Below are 16,452 nucleotides of genomic sequence, written 5' to 3'. Positions count from 1 at the left end.
ATGACGCTACAGAAGGGTACATAATGACGCTACAGAAGGGTACATAATGAATGACGCTACAGAAGGGTACATAATGACGCTACAGAAGGGTACATAATGAATGACGCTACAGAAGGGTACATAATGACGCTACAGAAGGGTACATAATGAATGACGCTACAGAAGGGTACATAATGACGCTACAGAAGGGTACCTGATAAATGAAGCTACAGAGAGGGAGGAGAGTAATTTCTTGTTTTACTAACATTGGTGTTTCTATTTTTGTCAGTTGATGGTCTGCTTAATGTTAGTGTAAATAACAGAGTTGACGTTATTCCTGGTATATCATCGTGTGTTGTAACTGGTCTTCACATACTTGAGTTCCTTGACTGTTTTAACCTTTAATAAGGTATTACAAGGAACCTCCAGTGGGAATAATAAGATATTACAAAGATATTACAGTGGGGTCCTTGTAATATTGGCATCTGTCTCCAGGTATCGGTACCTGTCTCCTCTAGGTAGTAGTCCCTGCCTCCAGGTAGCAGTCCCTGCCCCCAGGTAGCAGTCCCAGCCTCCAGGTAGCAGTCCCTGCCTCCAGGTAGCAGGTAACATACGCCTTTGTAATGATAATAATAATAATAATAATAATAATAATAATAATAAAATAGTGAACTAGTGGAGCACATGAAGTACTTAGGCTCCAGGAAGCACCAGATACTAGATGTGTCTATAAGAAGCTACCAAGATGGAGTGAAGGATAAACGGTAAAGAAAACGAAGGAAGGATACTCCAATACTGAAACTATGTATAGTGCCAAAACAAAAGCATTCACATTGCTAAACCCATCCTCCGGAGAGGCATTGGATTCGCCTGACCTTCCTCATATTATAACAAATTTCCAGAAAAAAATTGAGCATCTTGAACAGATCCTGACAAGTTTAATAAATATATGTAATCAGGATGATGCTCTTGAGCATGGTGATGATGTCAAAAGTGCAGCAATCTCCGTTCAGCTTCCAGCAATTTGTGAGAAAGAAGCCCATAACTCTTGCCTTCAAAACTTGCCTTTTAACTGGCTGCCAAGATGCCGAAAAATGCTTAAAAATAAAGGTCCTGAAGATAAAGACGTACAAACTATACTATTTGCTCTTAAGTGTCTGCACACTGTAGTCAAAGCATAATAGTTTTACCATCTTATGAGCAAGAGATTGTAATAACTCACTACAATGGATACATTACAAATCTTTTCATGGAACATTGCTTCCATCAGGAAGCGGTTGCCTGACTTACATCATATTAGTGCAACCAAGAATATTGATGTCATCTGTTTGCAGGAATGTAGATTGAAAGATGGAGCACCTCCACCAAACTTGCCTGGATATGCAGCTTATAACCTAAGGTCAACCAACTGTTGTGTGATGTATGTCAGAAAGAACTTGCCACATTCACTCCTTTCCTTGCAGAGTCGAGTTAACATGCAGTATCATGGTGTCAAAGTATATGCAGGCGATTTTTCCATAAACATTTTTAATCTCTATGCCCCAGCGAACCAGCTTCGACCTGATGCTTTACCAGATCGCATCAAAAGTGAACCTACCATCATTCTTGGAGATTTTAATGCCAGACATAAGAATATTGGTGGGTCTATAACAAACACCAATGGAACTAAACTAGTGAGATTATTAAATGAGCATGATAATGTTCGAATTGTGGGCACTACTGAGCCTACTCACATATATGGCGGCATACTAGATCTGTGTCTTGGATTTAATACATCATATACGATGCATGACTCTGTCATAGTTGATGATCTTCTATCTGATCACTTCCCAAGACTAACAACTGTCAATCTTGATCACATCTCCAGCAATCAAGGAGCTAAATACAGGAGGAAACTTATTCTCAAACCAGAACACAGAGACAACTTTATTAACCACTTGGATCAATGGTATAAGAATTACGAGCTCATTGGCACACAAAAATTTAATGATGATTTAATTACCACTATTGAAAGTGTTCTCACAGATCAAGTGGGCAGGAATAGGAAACAAAGACCCTCCACTATAAATAACAATAAAAACCAATGTAAATACTATAATGATCCACAGCTACGCAATCTAACACATGCAGCTAGGAGGATTGGTAAAGCATACAGTGAATGTAGAACCCCAGACCTGCTCAGAACGTTCCAAGCTGCACTAACAAATGCAAGGAATAGAAAGGAAGAATTTAGGCAACAGGAATGGGAACAGTTTGTTAGTGGATTAAATAGGTCCACCCCTTTGAGTTTGGCTTGGAAAAGTATAAATAAAATAACCAGGAAAAAGATTGGCAATGTTGCTCATCCCTTTCCTCTTGAAAAAGCAAATGACCTCATAAATGACTGGTCCAAAACATCCAGGCATGAAAGTCTTCCATCTCATATTAGAAAAAATTTAGAGAGTACTTCTGAAGAAATGTTGAAACTGATTAATTTTATGAGCCAAAATATTGATGAGAGTGATTGCCTCTTTACCGAGTATGAATTAGATAATGCATTAACCAAAGGTCGATCAACTGCTCCTGGAGAGGATGGTATAACCTATGATATTCTCAGAACTCTAAGGCACGTGCCTGATAACCCTTTGTTGGCACTGTATAATCTCACTTACATTGAGGGCGTTCTTCCTACTTCCTGGACCAATAGTCTCATTGTGCCTATCCCTAAGCCCCAACAGCCTGATACATTTAGGCCGATCTCCTTAACTAGTTGTCTTTGTAAAACTTTTGAAAGAATGATGCTTAACAGACTGTACTACAGAATCAGACACCAACTTTCCCCCTACCTCTATGGGTTCACGAAAGGTAAAAGTGTGCAGAACTGTATTTCCACCTTTCTCACTGCACACAACTCTACTAGTTTTACCACTTTTCTTGATCTAAAATCTGCATTTGATATTGCGAACAGAACCATTATACTACATGAACTAGCCAAAATGAATATTGGTGGTAGCTTACTCTGCTGGATAATAGGATACCTGTCAGAGTATCCTCTGTCCTTTAACAAGGCTTCAGAAGGTACACCGCAGGGAGGAGTTCTTAGTCCCATGCTATTTAATATTCTGATTAATGCTCTCCTAAATGCTCTACCTGCCTCACCTAAACATATAGCTATAAGCTATGCTGATGATATCATGATCCATACAACAGGGCATAAGAAGATGAATACCATTCTTAATGAAGTTCAAGCAATTTGTAATCGACTAGGCCTCATAATATCTTCCTCTAAAACAAAGATATTAACAAGCAAACGACATCCCCCGCCCATCTATTTGCAGGGTGAAATCATTAGCTACGTTAAAACTTACAGATATCTTGGTGTAGATGTACCCTTTAACAAATCCACTATACCACAACTAAACAAGAAATGCAAAGCTAGGCTAAATGCTCTCAAAGCTGTTGCTGGCTACAACCCCAACTATGGTGCTAATGTGAGAATCGTGAGAATGATGTACATAGCCTATGTTAGGTCCTTAATTGATTATGCTGCTCCCATGTTGATATTAGCTAGAGAAAGTTCTCTCCGACCCTTGGAGTTAATGCAAAATGAAGCTCTCAGGATTATTCTTGGCTGTCCCAGATCTACAAAAGTTCTTAACATGAGGAAGGAGCTTGGTATTTCTAGTATCAGTGATAGGATTGTTGAAATAAACACTGTACTCGGTATTAGAATGTTGAAAAACGAACCAGACACTGTCACAGTGAATCTTACCAAGTGTCTAGAGGTAAATACACACAGATCTAAATGGATTGTGAAAACGTGCAATTGCATTAAGTTTTATAACCTACATGAACTGTATCACTGTAGGCAACAAGAGCATTTCACCCCTCCATGGAAGATGTGTTCATTTAATATCACATACCTACAAGTCCCTCCCAAGAAGCTCATTGCTAGTAATCCCTTCCTTAAATCTCTTGTTAGAGCAACTGCTCAAGAAGAAATTTCTCACCTAGCCGGTAGTAATAAGTTATCACAAGTTATATACACTGATGGATCTGAACAGGAGTCTTCTGCATCTGCTCTTGTTGCCACCTCCCTAGTTAAGAACGATAATAAATTTGTTGAGTTAGGCATAAGAATTAACAACTGGGCGTCTACACTGCAAACTGAATTGTTTGCAATCCTAATGGCGCTAAAGCTAACCTATGACACTGAGCTTGACTCTATCATCATTACTGATTCTATGTCATCATTGAAGGCTCTTGACTCGTATAATGACTCCAACAACATGCTCATTGGGGAAGCCAGGTATAGATACTCAAAAATTAGGGACAAAGGAATTAATGTACAATTGCTATGGATCCCATCACACATTGGATTACTCCTTCATGATAAAGTTGATATGTTAGCCAAGAAGAGTACCCAGGAGGAGAATGTAGAATATAACTTTGGTATAACTGTGTCTAGCATCAGGAATAATATTAGGAGAGAAGTAAATAATGAAAATGATTGTTATAGGAATGCAGTTAGAAGCTTGAGTAGATCTATAACCCACTATGATAACATTAACGTAGATAAGTATGTTTATGGAGCAACTTGCAATGTGAACAGACTGGCTGATGTTGTAGTGGCCAGGCTTAGGCTTGGTTACAAGTACTTCTGGCAGTTTGGGAGACACACAGATGATGATCAAACTAAATGTAAATTATGTGATCAGGCATATGGTCACTCTCTTGAACACTGTGTGCTTAATTATCCACTTATTGAGGAATACAGAGACAGACAGTATAATAACCTATGTGACATGTCAAGATATCTTATTAATGAAAATAAGATACCAGATATACTAAGCAAATTTCCTAAATTTGCTTGTAACAGATAAGTGAACTATAGATATGTAGATATAAATCCATATGTATTCCTGTTAACCCTTTGGGGCCTAGTTCCTAGGCCTTTTGTGTATCCATATGCTCTCGCGCTACCGTCCACAGGATGGATATGGGGTGCACAATAAACTAGCCACTTCGGTGGCAAAATCTAAAAAATCTAAACTCACAAACTAGTATTTAGTCACTTAGCCATAATACCAACTTACCTCATAATTTTGTAATATTTTAAACTTAAGATTTAATTTAAGTCTGCCCGAAATGCCTAGCCATGCTAGGTGTTCTAGTGGTACACTCTGTTTACCTGGAGTTTACCTGGAGAGAGTTTCGGGGGTCAACGCCCCCGCGGCCCGGTCTGTGACCAGGCCTCCTGGTGGATCAGCGCCTGATCAACCAGGCTGTTGCTGCTGGCTGCACGCAAACCAACGTACGAGCCACAGCCCGGCTGATCAGGAACTGACTTTAGGTGCTTGTCCAGTGCCAGCTTGAAGACTGCCAGGGGTCTGTTGGTAATCCCCCTTATGTGTGCTGGGAGGCAGTTGAACAGTCTCGGGCCCCTGACACTTATTGTATGGTCTCTTAACGTGCTAGTGACACCCCTGCTTTTCATTGGGGGGATGGTGCATCGTCTGCCAAGTCTTTTGCTTTCGTAGTGAGTGATTTTCGTGTGCAAGTTCGGTACTAGTCCCTCTAGGATTTTCCAGGTGTATATAATCATGTATCTCTCCCTCCTGCGTTCCAGGGAATACAGGTTTAGAAACCTCAAGCGCTCCCAGTAATTGAGGTGTTTTATCTCCGTTATGCGCGCCGTGAAAGTTCTCTGTACATTTTCTAGGTCGGCAATTTCACCTGCCTTGAAAGGTGCTGTTAGAGTGCAGCAATATTCCAGCCTAGATAGAACAAGTGACCTGAAGAGTGTCATCATGGGCTTGGCCTCCCTAGTTTTGAAGGTTCTCATTATCCATCCTGTCATTTTTCTAGCAGATGCGATTGATACAATGTTATGGTCCTTGAAGGTGAGATCCTCCGACATAATCACTCCCAGGTCTTTGACGTTGGTGTTTCGCTCTATTTTGTGGCCAGAATTTGTTTTGTACTCTGATGAAGATTTAATTTCCTCATGTTTACCATATCTGAGTAATTGAAATTTCTCATCGTTGAACTTCATATTGTTTTCTGCAGCCCACTGAAAGATTTGGTTGATGTCCGCCTGGAGCCTTGCAGTGTCTGCAATGGAAGACACTGTCATGCAGATTCGGGTGTCATCTGCAAAGGAAGACACGGTGCTGTGGCTGACATCCTTGTCTATGTCGGATATGAGGATGAGGAACAAGATGGGAGCTAGTACTGTGCCTTGTGGAACAGAGCTTTTCACCGTAGCTGCCTCGGACTTTACTCTGTTGACGACTACTCTCTGTGTTCTGTTAGTGAGGAAATTATAGATCCATCGACCGACTTTTCCTGTTATTCCTTTAGCGCGCATTTTGTGCGCTATTACGCCATGGTCACACTTGTCGAAGGCTTTTGCAAAGTCTGTATATATTACATCTGCATTCTTTTTGTCTTCTAGTGCATTTAGGACCTTGTCGTAGTGATCCAGTAGTTGAGACAGACAGGAGCGACCTGTTCTAAACCCATGTTGCCCTGGGTTGTGTAACTGATGGGTTTCTAGATGGGTGGTGATCTTGCTTCTTAGGACCCTTTCAAAGATTTTTATGATATGGGATGTTAGTGCTATTGGTCTGTAGTTCTTTGCTGTTGCTTTACTGCCCCCTTTGTGGAGTGGGGCTATGTCTGTTGTTTTTAGTAACTGAGGGACGACCCCCGTGTCCATGCTCCCTCTCCATAGGATGGAAAAGGCTCGTGATAGGGGCTTCTTGCAGTTCTTGATGAACACAGAGTTCCATGAGTCTGGCCCTGGGGCAGAGTGCATGGGCATGTCATTTATCGCCTGTTCGAAGTCATTTGGCGTCAGGATAACATCGGATAGGCTTGTGTTAATCAAATTTTGTGGCTCTCATAAAAAATTCATTTTGATCTTCGACTCTCAGTCTGGTTAGCGGCTTGCTAAAAACTGAGTCATATTGGGACTTGAGTAGCTCACTCATTTCCTTGCTGTCATCTGTGTAGGACCCATCTTGTTTAAGTAGGGGCCCAATACTGGACGTTGTTCTCGATTTTGATTTGGCATAGGAGAAGAAATACTTTGGGTTTCTTTCGATTATTATTTTACTACATGTAAACAATACAATAACCAAATTCTGTAAACTCGGCATTGTAATCCTTATAGAGAATAAACTTTGAATTTGAATTTGAAAGGAGGTGTGAGGGAGGTGATAGAAAGGGAATGAAGGGGGAGGGAAGGTGGTGTGAGGGAGGTGAGAGAGAAAAGGAAAGCGGAACAGAGTGGCACGCTAGTAACCTGTCATAATACGCGGCCCCCTTCCTCAACACCACTACTTCCTCCACCACCACCACCACCACTACTTACTACTACCCCCTTCCCCACACAATTGGTACCTGACACGTCTGACCTATCACAACCAAACGGACTGTCCTAGTGAGTACTTAGAGCAGCAGCTGAAGCCCTGTATACCTAGAGAATACCTGGAGGAGTATTCCGGGGTCAACGTCCCCGCGGCAGGTCCATGACCAGGCCTCATGGTGGATCAGAGCCTGATCAACCAGGCTGTTACTACTGGCCGCACGTAGATTGACGTACGAATCACAGCCCGGCTGATCAGGTACTGACTTTAGGTGTCTATACAATGCCTTCTTGAAGACAGCCAGGGGTCTATTGGTAATCCCCCTTATGTATGCTGGGAGGCAGTTGAATAGTCTTGGGCCCCAAACACTTATTATGTTCTCTCTGTGTACTCGTGGCGCCCCTGCTTGTCAATGGGGGAATGTTGCATCTCTTGCCGAGTCTTTTGCTTTCGTAGGGAGTGATTTTCATGTGCTTTGTCGTACTTACACGTGCAGTGAAATTTCTCTGTACATTCTCCAGGTCTGCCATTTCCCCTGCCTTGAGAGGGGCCTTTAGTGTACAGAAATATTCCAGCCTAGAGAGAACAAGCGATTTGAAGAGAATCATCATTGGCTTGGCATCCCTAGTTTTGAAGGTTCTCATTATCCATCCTATCATTTTCCAAGCAGATGAGGTAGATACATTGTTGTGGTCTTTGAAAATGAGATTCTCTGACATCGTCACTTCCCGGTCCTTCACATTAGTTTTTCGCTCTGTTGTGTTTGGAATATTTTATACTCCGATCCAGTTTTTATTTTCTCGAGTTTTCCATAGCGGAGTAGTTGAAACTTGTCTTCATTGAACTTCATATCGTTCTCTGAGATTAGATTTTATATTTTGCCACCGAAGTGGCTAGTTTTTGTGCATCCCATATCCATACTGTGGACGTAGCGCAAGAGCATATGGATACACAAAAGGCCTAGGAACTAGGCCCCAAAGGGTTAACAGGAATACATATGGATTTATATCTACATATCTATAATTCACTTATCTGTTACAAGCAAATTTAGGAAATTTGCTTAGTATATCTTGTATCTTATTTTCATTAATAAGATATCTTGGCATGTCACATAGGTTATTATACTGTCTGTCTCTGTATTCCTCAATAAGTGGACAATTAAGCACAGTGTTCAAGGCAGTGACCATATGTCTGATCACATAATTTGCATTTAGTTTGATCATCATGTGTGTGTCTCCCAAACTGCCAGAAGTACTTGTAACCAAGCCTAAGCCTGGCCACTACAACATCAGTCAGTCTGTTCACATTGCAAGTTGCTCCATAAACATACTTATCTACGTTCATGTTATCATAGTGGGTTATAGATCTACTCAGGCTTCTAACTGCATTCCTATAACAATCATTTTCATTATTTACTTCTCTCCTAATATTATTCCTAATGCTTGACACAGTTATACCAAAGTTATATTCTACATTCTCCTTCTGGGTGCTCTTCTTGGCTAACATATCAACTTTATCATGAAGGAGTAATACAATGTGTGATGGGATCCATAGCAATTGTACATTAATTCCTTTGTCCCTGATTTTTGAGTATCTATACCTGGCTTCTCCAATGAGCATGTTGTTGGAGTCATTATATGAGTCAAGAGCCTTCAATGATGACATAGAATCAGTAATGATGATAGAGTCAAGCTCAGTATCACAGGTTAGCTTTAGCGCCATTAGGATTGCAAACAATTCAGTTTGCAGTGTAGACGCCCAGTTGTTAATTCTTATGCCCAACTCAACAAATTTATTATGGTTCTTAACTAGGGAGGTGGCAACAAGAGCAGATGCAGCCCTGCCAGAAGACTCCTGTTTAGATCCATCAGTGTATATAACTTGTGGTAACTTATTACTACCAGCTAGGCGAGAAATTTCTTCTTGAGCAGTTGCTCTAACAAGTTATTTAAGGAAAGTATTACTAGTAATGAGCTTCTTGGGAGGGACTTGCAGGTATATGATATTAAATGGACACATCTTCCATGGAGGGGTGAAATGCTCTTGTCTACAGTGATACAGTTCATGCAGGTTATAAAACTTAATGCAATTGCACGTTTTCACAATCCATTTAGATCTGTGTGTATTTACCTCTAGACACTTGGTAAGATTCACTGTGACAGTGTCTGGTTCGTTTCTCAACATTCTAATACCGAGTACAGTGTTAATCTCAACAATCCTATTACTGATACTAGAAATACCAGGCTCCTCCCTCATATTAAGAACCTTTGTAGATTTGGGACACCCAAGAATAATTCTGAGAGCTTCATTTTGCATTAACTCCAAGGGTCGGAGAGAACTTTCTCTAGCAAATATCAACATGGAAGCAGCATAATCAATTAAGGACCTAACATAGGCTATGTACACCATTCTCACGATTCTCACATTAGCACCATAGTTGGGGTTGTAGCCAGCAACAGCTTTGAGAGCATTTAGCCTATCTTTGCATTTCTTATTTAGTTGTGGTATTGTGGATTTGTTAAAGGGTACATCTACACCATTTAAAGACTTGGCTAATGTTCGCTTGGAGATTTTCAGTGTCCTCAATGGATGGCATAGTCATGCAAATTCTGGTATCAGCAAAGGAGGACGTGGTGCTGTGGCTTACATCTCTGTCTGTTAGATATAAGGATGAGGAAAAGGATGGGAGCGAGTACTGTGCCTTGTGGAACAGAGCTTTTTGCTGTAGCCTCCTCTGTTTACTATTACTCTTTGTGTTCTATTTGTTAGGAAGCTACGTTTATTATTATTATTATTATTATAAAAAAGAAGCGCTAAACCTATAGGAAGCTATAGATCCACCTACCAACTTTTCCTGTCATTCCTTTATCACTCATTTTGTGTGCTATTGCGTCATGGTCGCACTTGTCGAAGGCTTTCGCAAAGTCTTTGTATACTAAATAACAAAAAAAGGCACAATACCGTGACTGGAACGATACACAAATAACCCGCACATAGAAGAGAGGAGCTTACGACGATGTTTCGGTTCAAGTCGGACCGAAACGTCGTCGTAAGCTCCTCTCTTCTATGTGCGGGTTATTTGTTTATCTGTGTGTACTACATGTGTATTTTGTTTGTCCTCCAGAGCATCCAAGACATATCATAGTGGCTTAGTAGCTGTAAGAGGCAGGAGCGACCTGTTTTAAACCCATGTTGCCCTGGATTGTGCAGTTGTTGGGCATCCAAGTGGTTGGCGATCTTGCTTCTTAAAACTCTGTTTCAAAGATTTTTATGATGTGGGACGTTAGTGCTATCGGTCTGTAATTCTTGGCAATTTCTTTACTGCCACCTATGTGGAGTGGGGCTATATCTGTTGTTTTTAGTGACTGTGGGATGACCCCTATGTCTGTCTTCCCTCTCCATAGAATATAAAAAACACATGAAAGGGATTTCTTGCAGTTCTTGAGGAACACTGAGTTCCACGAGTCTGGGCCTGGGGCAGAGTTCATGAGCATGTCAATTATTGCTTTTCAAAGTCCTGTGGTGTTAGGATTATGTCAGAAATTCTTGAGGAGAGGCAGGTGGTCACTACACAACACATGCGGCGAGAGGAAAGACAGGTGGTGGTGTTACAGAGGTACTCTCTTACAGGCCGGTGTGTGTGTTTCTTCCCCGGGGAGTTGCAAGGTGTGTGGCACACACAAGTTACTGGTCACATTGGTGATGGCAGGCGTGTCACCAGGTCACCCATCACTTACCAAGAGCTCACCATACACTCAGACACCATACTACAGTGGGGATCCTGTCACCAGCGTCTAGATGACTACATTCTTCTCACAGACAGGTGAGTGTGTATCTCCTGTATTGTGACTTTAAATATAGGTTGGACGGGGATACGAGTGGGTGTAAGATTGACGTGCCTAGCATGGGCCAGTAGGTCTATTGCAGTGTTCTTTCATATGTTCCTATATCTGCTGATCAGTCTGGCTGTTTTGTTTTTAAATTCCAAATTTTTCACCTCTTTCTCTCTATCTTTTTCATTCTTCCTTCCTCCCCCACCTTCCCCGCTGAGCACTCGGTGTAACATGGTCATGTGTGTCACAGGTCAGGCAGCACGCTGTGTTACCGCTGCATCCAGCTGGAGGTGGTAACGCCACAGGTGGTGCAGGTGTGGTCTACAGGTCTCCAGACCTGTTACACCACTGAAGCCGCCGCCCTCCGCACCTGTCCCACCCCCGCCCACCTAGCCGCCCACACCGCCGCCCATCTCATGCTCTACAGTGAGTGGTTTGGCATTTTAGTGAGCTTAGAGTTAGTTTGTATATTAGGTTTAAAGTCTGTCCATTACTCGAGGGTCATTAGAGTCTATCCACCGCACAAGGGTCATTAAAATTGTATTTCAACTCTCGCTGTATATACTTTGAGGTATACAGACCTCTGTTTATATGCTGAGGGATACACACCTCTCAGTGTATATATCCTCTTCCAAGACTTTATGCCTCTGAAACGTCGTTATTATTGTAATCAGTGTTTATATCCAATAATTTTGCAAACTAATTCAGTATTCTTACAAACGGTTAATTATTACTATAACTGGTTTAGTTTATATAATTTTAGGGCCCAGAAACAAATAATAATAGTAATTGAAACTTATGACGACGTTTCAGTCATTGGACCATTAACTAATCAGACTAGTTAATGAGAGAATTACCGACAGAATGTTAGGTAAATGGTCACAGATGCAACTAATGTGACATTTTATTGTGGCACCGTTTTGCTCTCCACATTAGTTGCATCTGTCACCATTTACCTAACATTCTGTCGGTAATTCTACCATCAACTAGTGTGACTAGTTAATGGTCCAAGCCTGACCGAAACGTCATCATGAGTTTGTCCCATATGTGCGGGTTATTTGTGCGTTGTTTCAATGACAGTATTGTTCCTAGTCTTGTTACCACAATACAATGCGGATATAAAGCGTGTGTTGTTATTACTACGAGGTGGTGGCGGCAGCTGTGTTAATCCCGCGTTGTGTTGTTGACAGAGAGTAAGACAACTTGGGGTGAGGACGCCATCACTACTGTGGATTGTCCCTTAAACGGCCGCTTTACCTTCACCTACCAGGTGGGGGACGCCAGGAGGGGAAAGACTGGGCTGGAAAACTCCTGTGACCAACCTACCTCAGAGTTCTCCAACTGCCCCCACGGGTTTGGCTTCAGCATCACCTACCGTGACTGTACCTTCCCCACCCCACGCAGTGAGTGTCATGGCGGGTGGCGGCGGTGGCCCGCTGATCAGTGTTGATGTTAAATATCAATAGTGTACTTTTTTTGTGTGTGAATAAATAGTTTAGGAAACCTACGAGTTGATAAATGAGACATTTGTGCAACATTAGCGTATCTCTATTCTGGAAACGTTTCGCCAGTCAGTGACTTCTTCGGTCCAGTGCGGAGAAAGGCGAAAGATGAGAAGTTTGAAGTAATCAGTCCCTCAGCCTGGAGTCCATGTGTTCAGTCCATCAATTGCTGAGGGACTGATTACGTCGAACTTATCATCTTTCACCTATCTCCGCATTGGACTGAAGAAGCCACTGGCTGGCGAAACGTTTCCAGAATAGATACGCAAATGTTACAGAAGTGTCTCATTGATCAACTTTGTATGGGTTCATATATCTGTGTGGTGAACTAAATGTGTCCTTGTACCAGACGGTAGCTTGCAGTGCCTGGGATCTTGGGTTGGTCATGATCGCCATAACTACTTGGCTGTGTTGGACTCCAGTGTTAAGATCGGAAGTTACGTTCCTCGCTACAAGTGTGGGGTAAGTACTCAACATCACGCTACAAGTGTGGAGTAAGTACTCAACCCTCAACCTGTCATGAGTGTCATCACAAGTATGTTGTTCATCATTGTATCTGTGTAAACTTGAGCGCGCGTGTCGCCCCATAAACTGTGGTGGTATCTTACCTTGCTGAAAATTCATCAGTTTGTCAATGTAATATGGTGAAGACCTGGTATATAATACCGACAAGTTGTAGTTAAACACATGAACAAACACTTAACACACTATTATGACAACATTACGGTCCTGGGACCTTGTTCCAGGAATGAATAAGGTCCTGGGACCTTGTTCCGGGAGTGAATAAGGTCCTGGGACCTTGTTCCGGGAGTAAATAAGGTCCTGGGACCTTGTTCCGGGAGTGAGTAAGGTCCTGGGACCTTGTTCCGGGAGTGAATAAGGTCCTTGGACCTTGTTCCGGGAGTGAATGAGGTCCTGGGACCTTGTTTGTTCACGTGTCTTGAGCCTCAACATAACAGTGTACTTGATCTTGAGTAAAACATGTATTAGACGTGCAAGATGTGTATCGTATCTGCAGATGTTCCGAGAAGAAGCTGGCACAGGGAGAGTGTTCGTGGCTTTCAGTGAGGACTCCACCTGCACCAATGGCCTCTACTCTCCTACTGATGGGTAAGTTTCCTAGGCTTATATTCTACGAGGGAAATTAACCGAGGAACGACTAGGCAGATTCTAACTTATAACAGTAAGATCAGGAGAGAGACATGGCAATAATGTACCAGATAGAGGAATTTGTAGGTTAAATGGAGATAGAGGAACATCGATCATCACACAAAAATTGGATGAACTATATAGACGTTAGTTAGTGCTTTTTCAACTGTAGAGAAATGGGTAGTCAAACTGCTTACATAGTCTCAAGCGTAGATGTTATGGAATGTAATAGGTCAAGAATACTAGTATCAGTGTAGTAAAGAAGCAAACAAGGTGAAAAACAGCCTCCACAAACTTCTTTGTTTCAAGTCAAATAAGTGTTTAAATTACACAGTGATAGAGAGATATAGTTATCATAGTGTGTTGGGTGTTCCCGTAAAATTTCTTAAAATTTTTGTCAAAGTTTGAGGCTTCACAAGCCTAGTGACTAGGTAGAACTACAGGCTGAGAGAGGAACTACGGCTTCGCCTCTGGGAGATCACCAGATCGATTCTCCAACACTCCAGAGGCAAATATTTACTTCAAAGTTAATGGGAAATCTCGTTCCACAATACTTCTAAGCATAGCATTGCAGTGGGTCGTAGGTAGTAACTATCATGGTATTCTCTCACTTTACCAGGTGCCAGGCTCAACGGGTAGTCACTACCTATGAATGGGGTACAGTTACTCGAGATATTTTGACTTTGTCCCTGTTACAGCATAAATACAGACACACTGTAGAGGACAATGAGAGAGGAAGCAGCTGGTTACACACGCACACGCGAATGTGCTTGTGTACTCGCCTATATATGGTTGCAGGGGTCGATTCTTAGCTCCTGTCCCCTCCTCTCAACTTGCCACTTGCTAGTCACTCCCTTCTAACCTCCTGGGACCTATCGTACCTGCTCCTAAAACTGTATGATGCAGCCTACCCCCCTACCACTTCGTCGAGGTCATTCCACTTCCTGATCACCCAGAGACTAAAGAAATACTTCCTGACATCCTGTGACTCATCGTTTTCTTGAGCTTCCAGCTGTACCCTTGAGTATCTGTTTTCTGCCTTTCAGATAACATATCTGTCTACCCTATCAGTTCCTCTCTAGTATATTGTTCTTCTGTTCTCCAGTATTATTATTCATTTATGGTAGTCTCCTCCTAGCTCATGCTCTTAGCTCTGGAAAAATTCCTGTTCCATTTCTCTGCACTTTCTGTAGACTCTTTACATGTATTTTCATGTGCGGATTTCATACTTGCGATTCATACTGTCTGATGTATTGTACAAAATACCTGGAATGTTTCTTTGTTGAGGTTCCGGAAGACTGCTCTTAGATTTGTCATCTGAGCATTGTCTGCGGAGGTTATTCAGCTGATATGAACCTCTGCTTGTATGTGTGTGTACTCACCTATTTGTGGTTGCAGGGGTCGAATCATAGCTCCTGGCCCCGCTTCTTCACTGTTTGCTACTAGGTCCTCTCTCCCTGCTCCACGAGCTTTATCGAACCTCGTCTTAAAACTATGTATGGTTCATGCCTCTACGTCGCTTTCTAGGCTATTCCACTTCCTGACAACTCTATGACTAAAGAAATACTTCCTAACATCCCTTTGACTCGTAGAAGTCTTCAGCTTCCAATTGTGAACCCTTGTTTCTGTGTCCCATTTCTGGAACATCTGTCTCTGTCCACCTTATCTATTCCTCGCAGTATTTTGTATGTCTTTATCATGTCTCCCTCAACCCTCCTGTCTTTCAGTGTCGTCAAGCTTATTTCCCTTTACCTTTCTTCACAGGACATTTCCCTTAGCTCTGGAACTAACCTTGTTGCAAACCTTTGCACTTTCTCTAATTTCTTGACGTGCTTGTGTGTGTGTGTGTGTGTGTGTGTGTGTGTGTGTACTCACCTATTTGTGGTTGCAGGGGTCGAGTCTTAGCTCCTGGCCCCGCCTCTTCACTGGTTGCTACTGGGTCCTCTCTCCCTGTTCCATGAACTTTATCAAACCTCGTCTTTAAACTATGTATGGTTCACTACGTCACTTTCTAGGCTATTCAACTGCCTGACAACTCTATAACTGAAGAAATACTTCCTAACATCCCTTTGACTCATCTGAGTCTTCAACTTCCAATTGTGACCTCTTGTTTCTGTGTCCCCTCCCTGAAACATCCTGTCTTTGTCCACCTTGTCTATTCCGCGCAGTATTTTATATGTCGTTATCATGTCTCCCCTGACCCCCTGTCCTGCATTGTCGTCAGGCCGAGTTCCCTTAACCTTTCTTCATAGGGCATTTCCCTTAGCTCTGGAACTAACCTTGTCGCAAACCTTTGCACTTTATCTAATTTCTTGACGTGCTTGATCAAGTGCGGGTTCCAAACAGGTGCTGCATGCTCCAGTATGGGCCTGACGTACACGGTGTACAGTGTCTTGAACGATTCCTTACTAAGGTATCGGAACGCTGTTCTCAGGTTTGCCAGGCGCCCATATGCTGCAGCAGTTATCTGGTTGATGTGTACTTCCGGAGACATGCTCGGTGTTATACTCACCCCAAGATCTTTCTCCTTATACTCACCCCAAGATCTTTCTCCTTGAGCGAGGTTTGCAGTCTTTGGCCATCTAGCCTAAACTGCGGTCTTCTGTGCCCTTCCCCGATCTTCATGAATTTGCATTT

General features: G+C 42.3%; 1 protein-coding gene across 2 annotated transcripts in view; it reads left to right on the top strand.

The window, feature by feature from the left end:
* Positions 1-16,452, top strand: part of LOC128698616 (uncharacterized) — a 203,509-nt gene that overhangs the window by 151,466 nt on the left and 35,591 nt on the right. For both annotated transcript variants that reach the window (XM_070082937.1, XM_070082938.1), the window contains exons 2-6: positions 10,962-11,154; positions 11,415-11,590; positions 12,355-12,567; positions 13,016-13,128; positions 13,685-13,776. In XM_070082937.1, the coding sequence (XP_069939038.1) occupies positions 10,962-11,154; positions 11,415-11,590; positions 12,355-12,567; positions 13,016-13,128; positions 13,685-13,776 (787 nt within the window). The remainder of the gene's footprint in view (positions 1-10,961; positions 11,155-11,414; positions 11,591-12,354; positions 12,568-13,015; positions 13,129-13,684; positions 13,777-16,452) is intronic.

Source organism: Cherax quadricarinatus, chromosome 8 (assembly GCF_038502225.1).
Source record: "Cherax quadricarinatus isolate ZL_2023a chromosome 8, ASM3850222v1, whole genome shotgun sequence".
NCBI lineage: Eukaryota > Metazoa > Arthropoda > Malacostraca > Decapoda > Parastacidae > Cherax > Cherax quadricarinatus.
The sequence above is the reverse complement of the archived record's forward strand: the minus strand, read 5'-3'. Positions and strand labels throughout refer to the sequence as shown.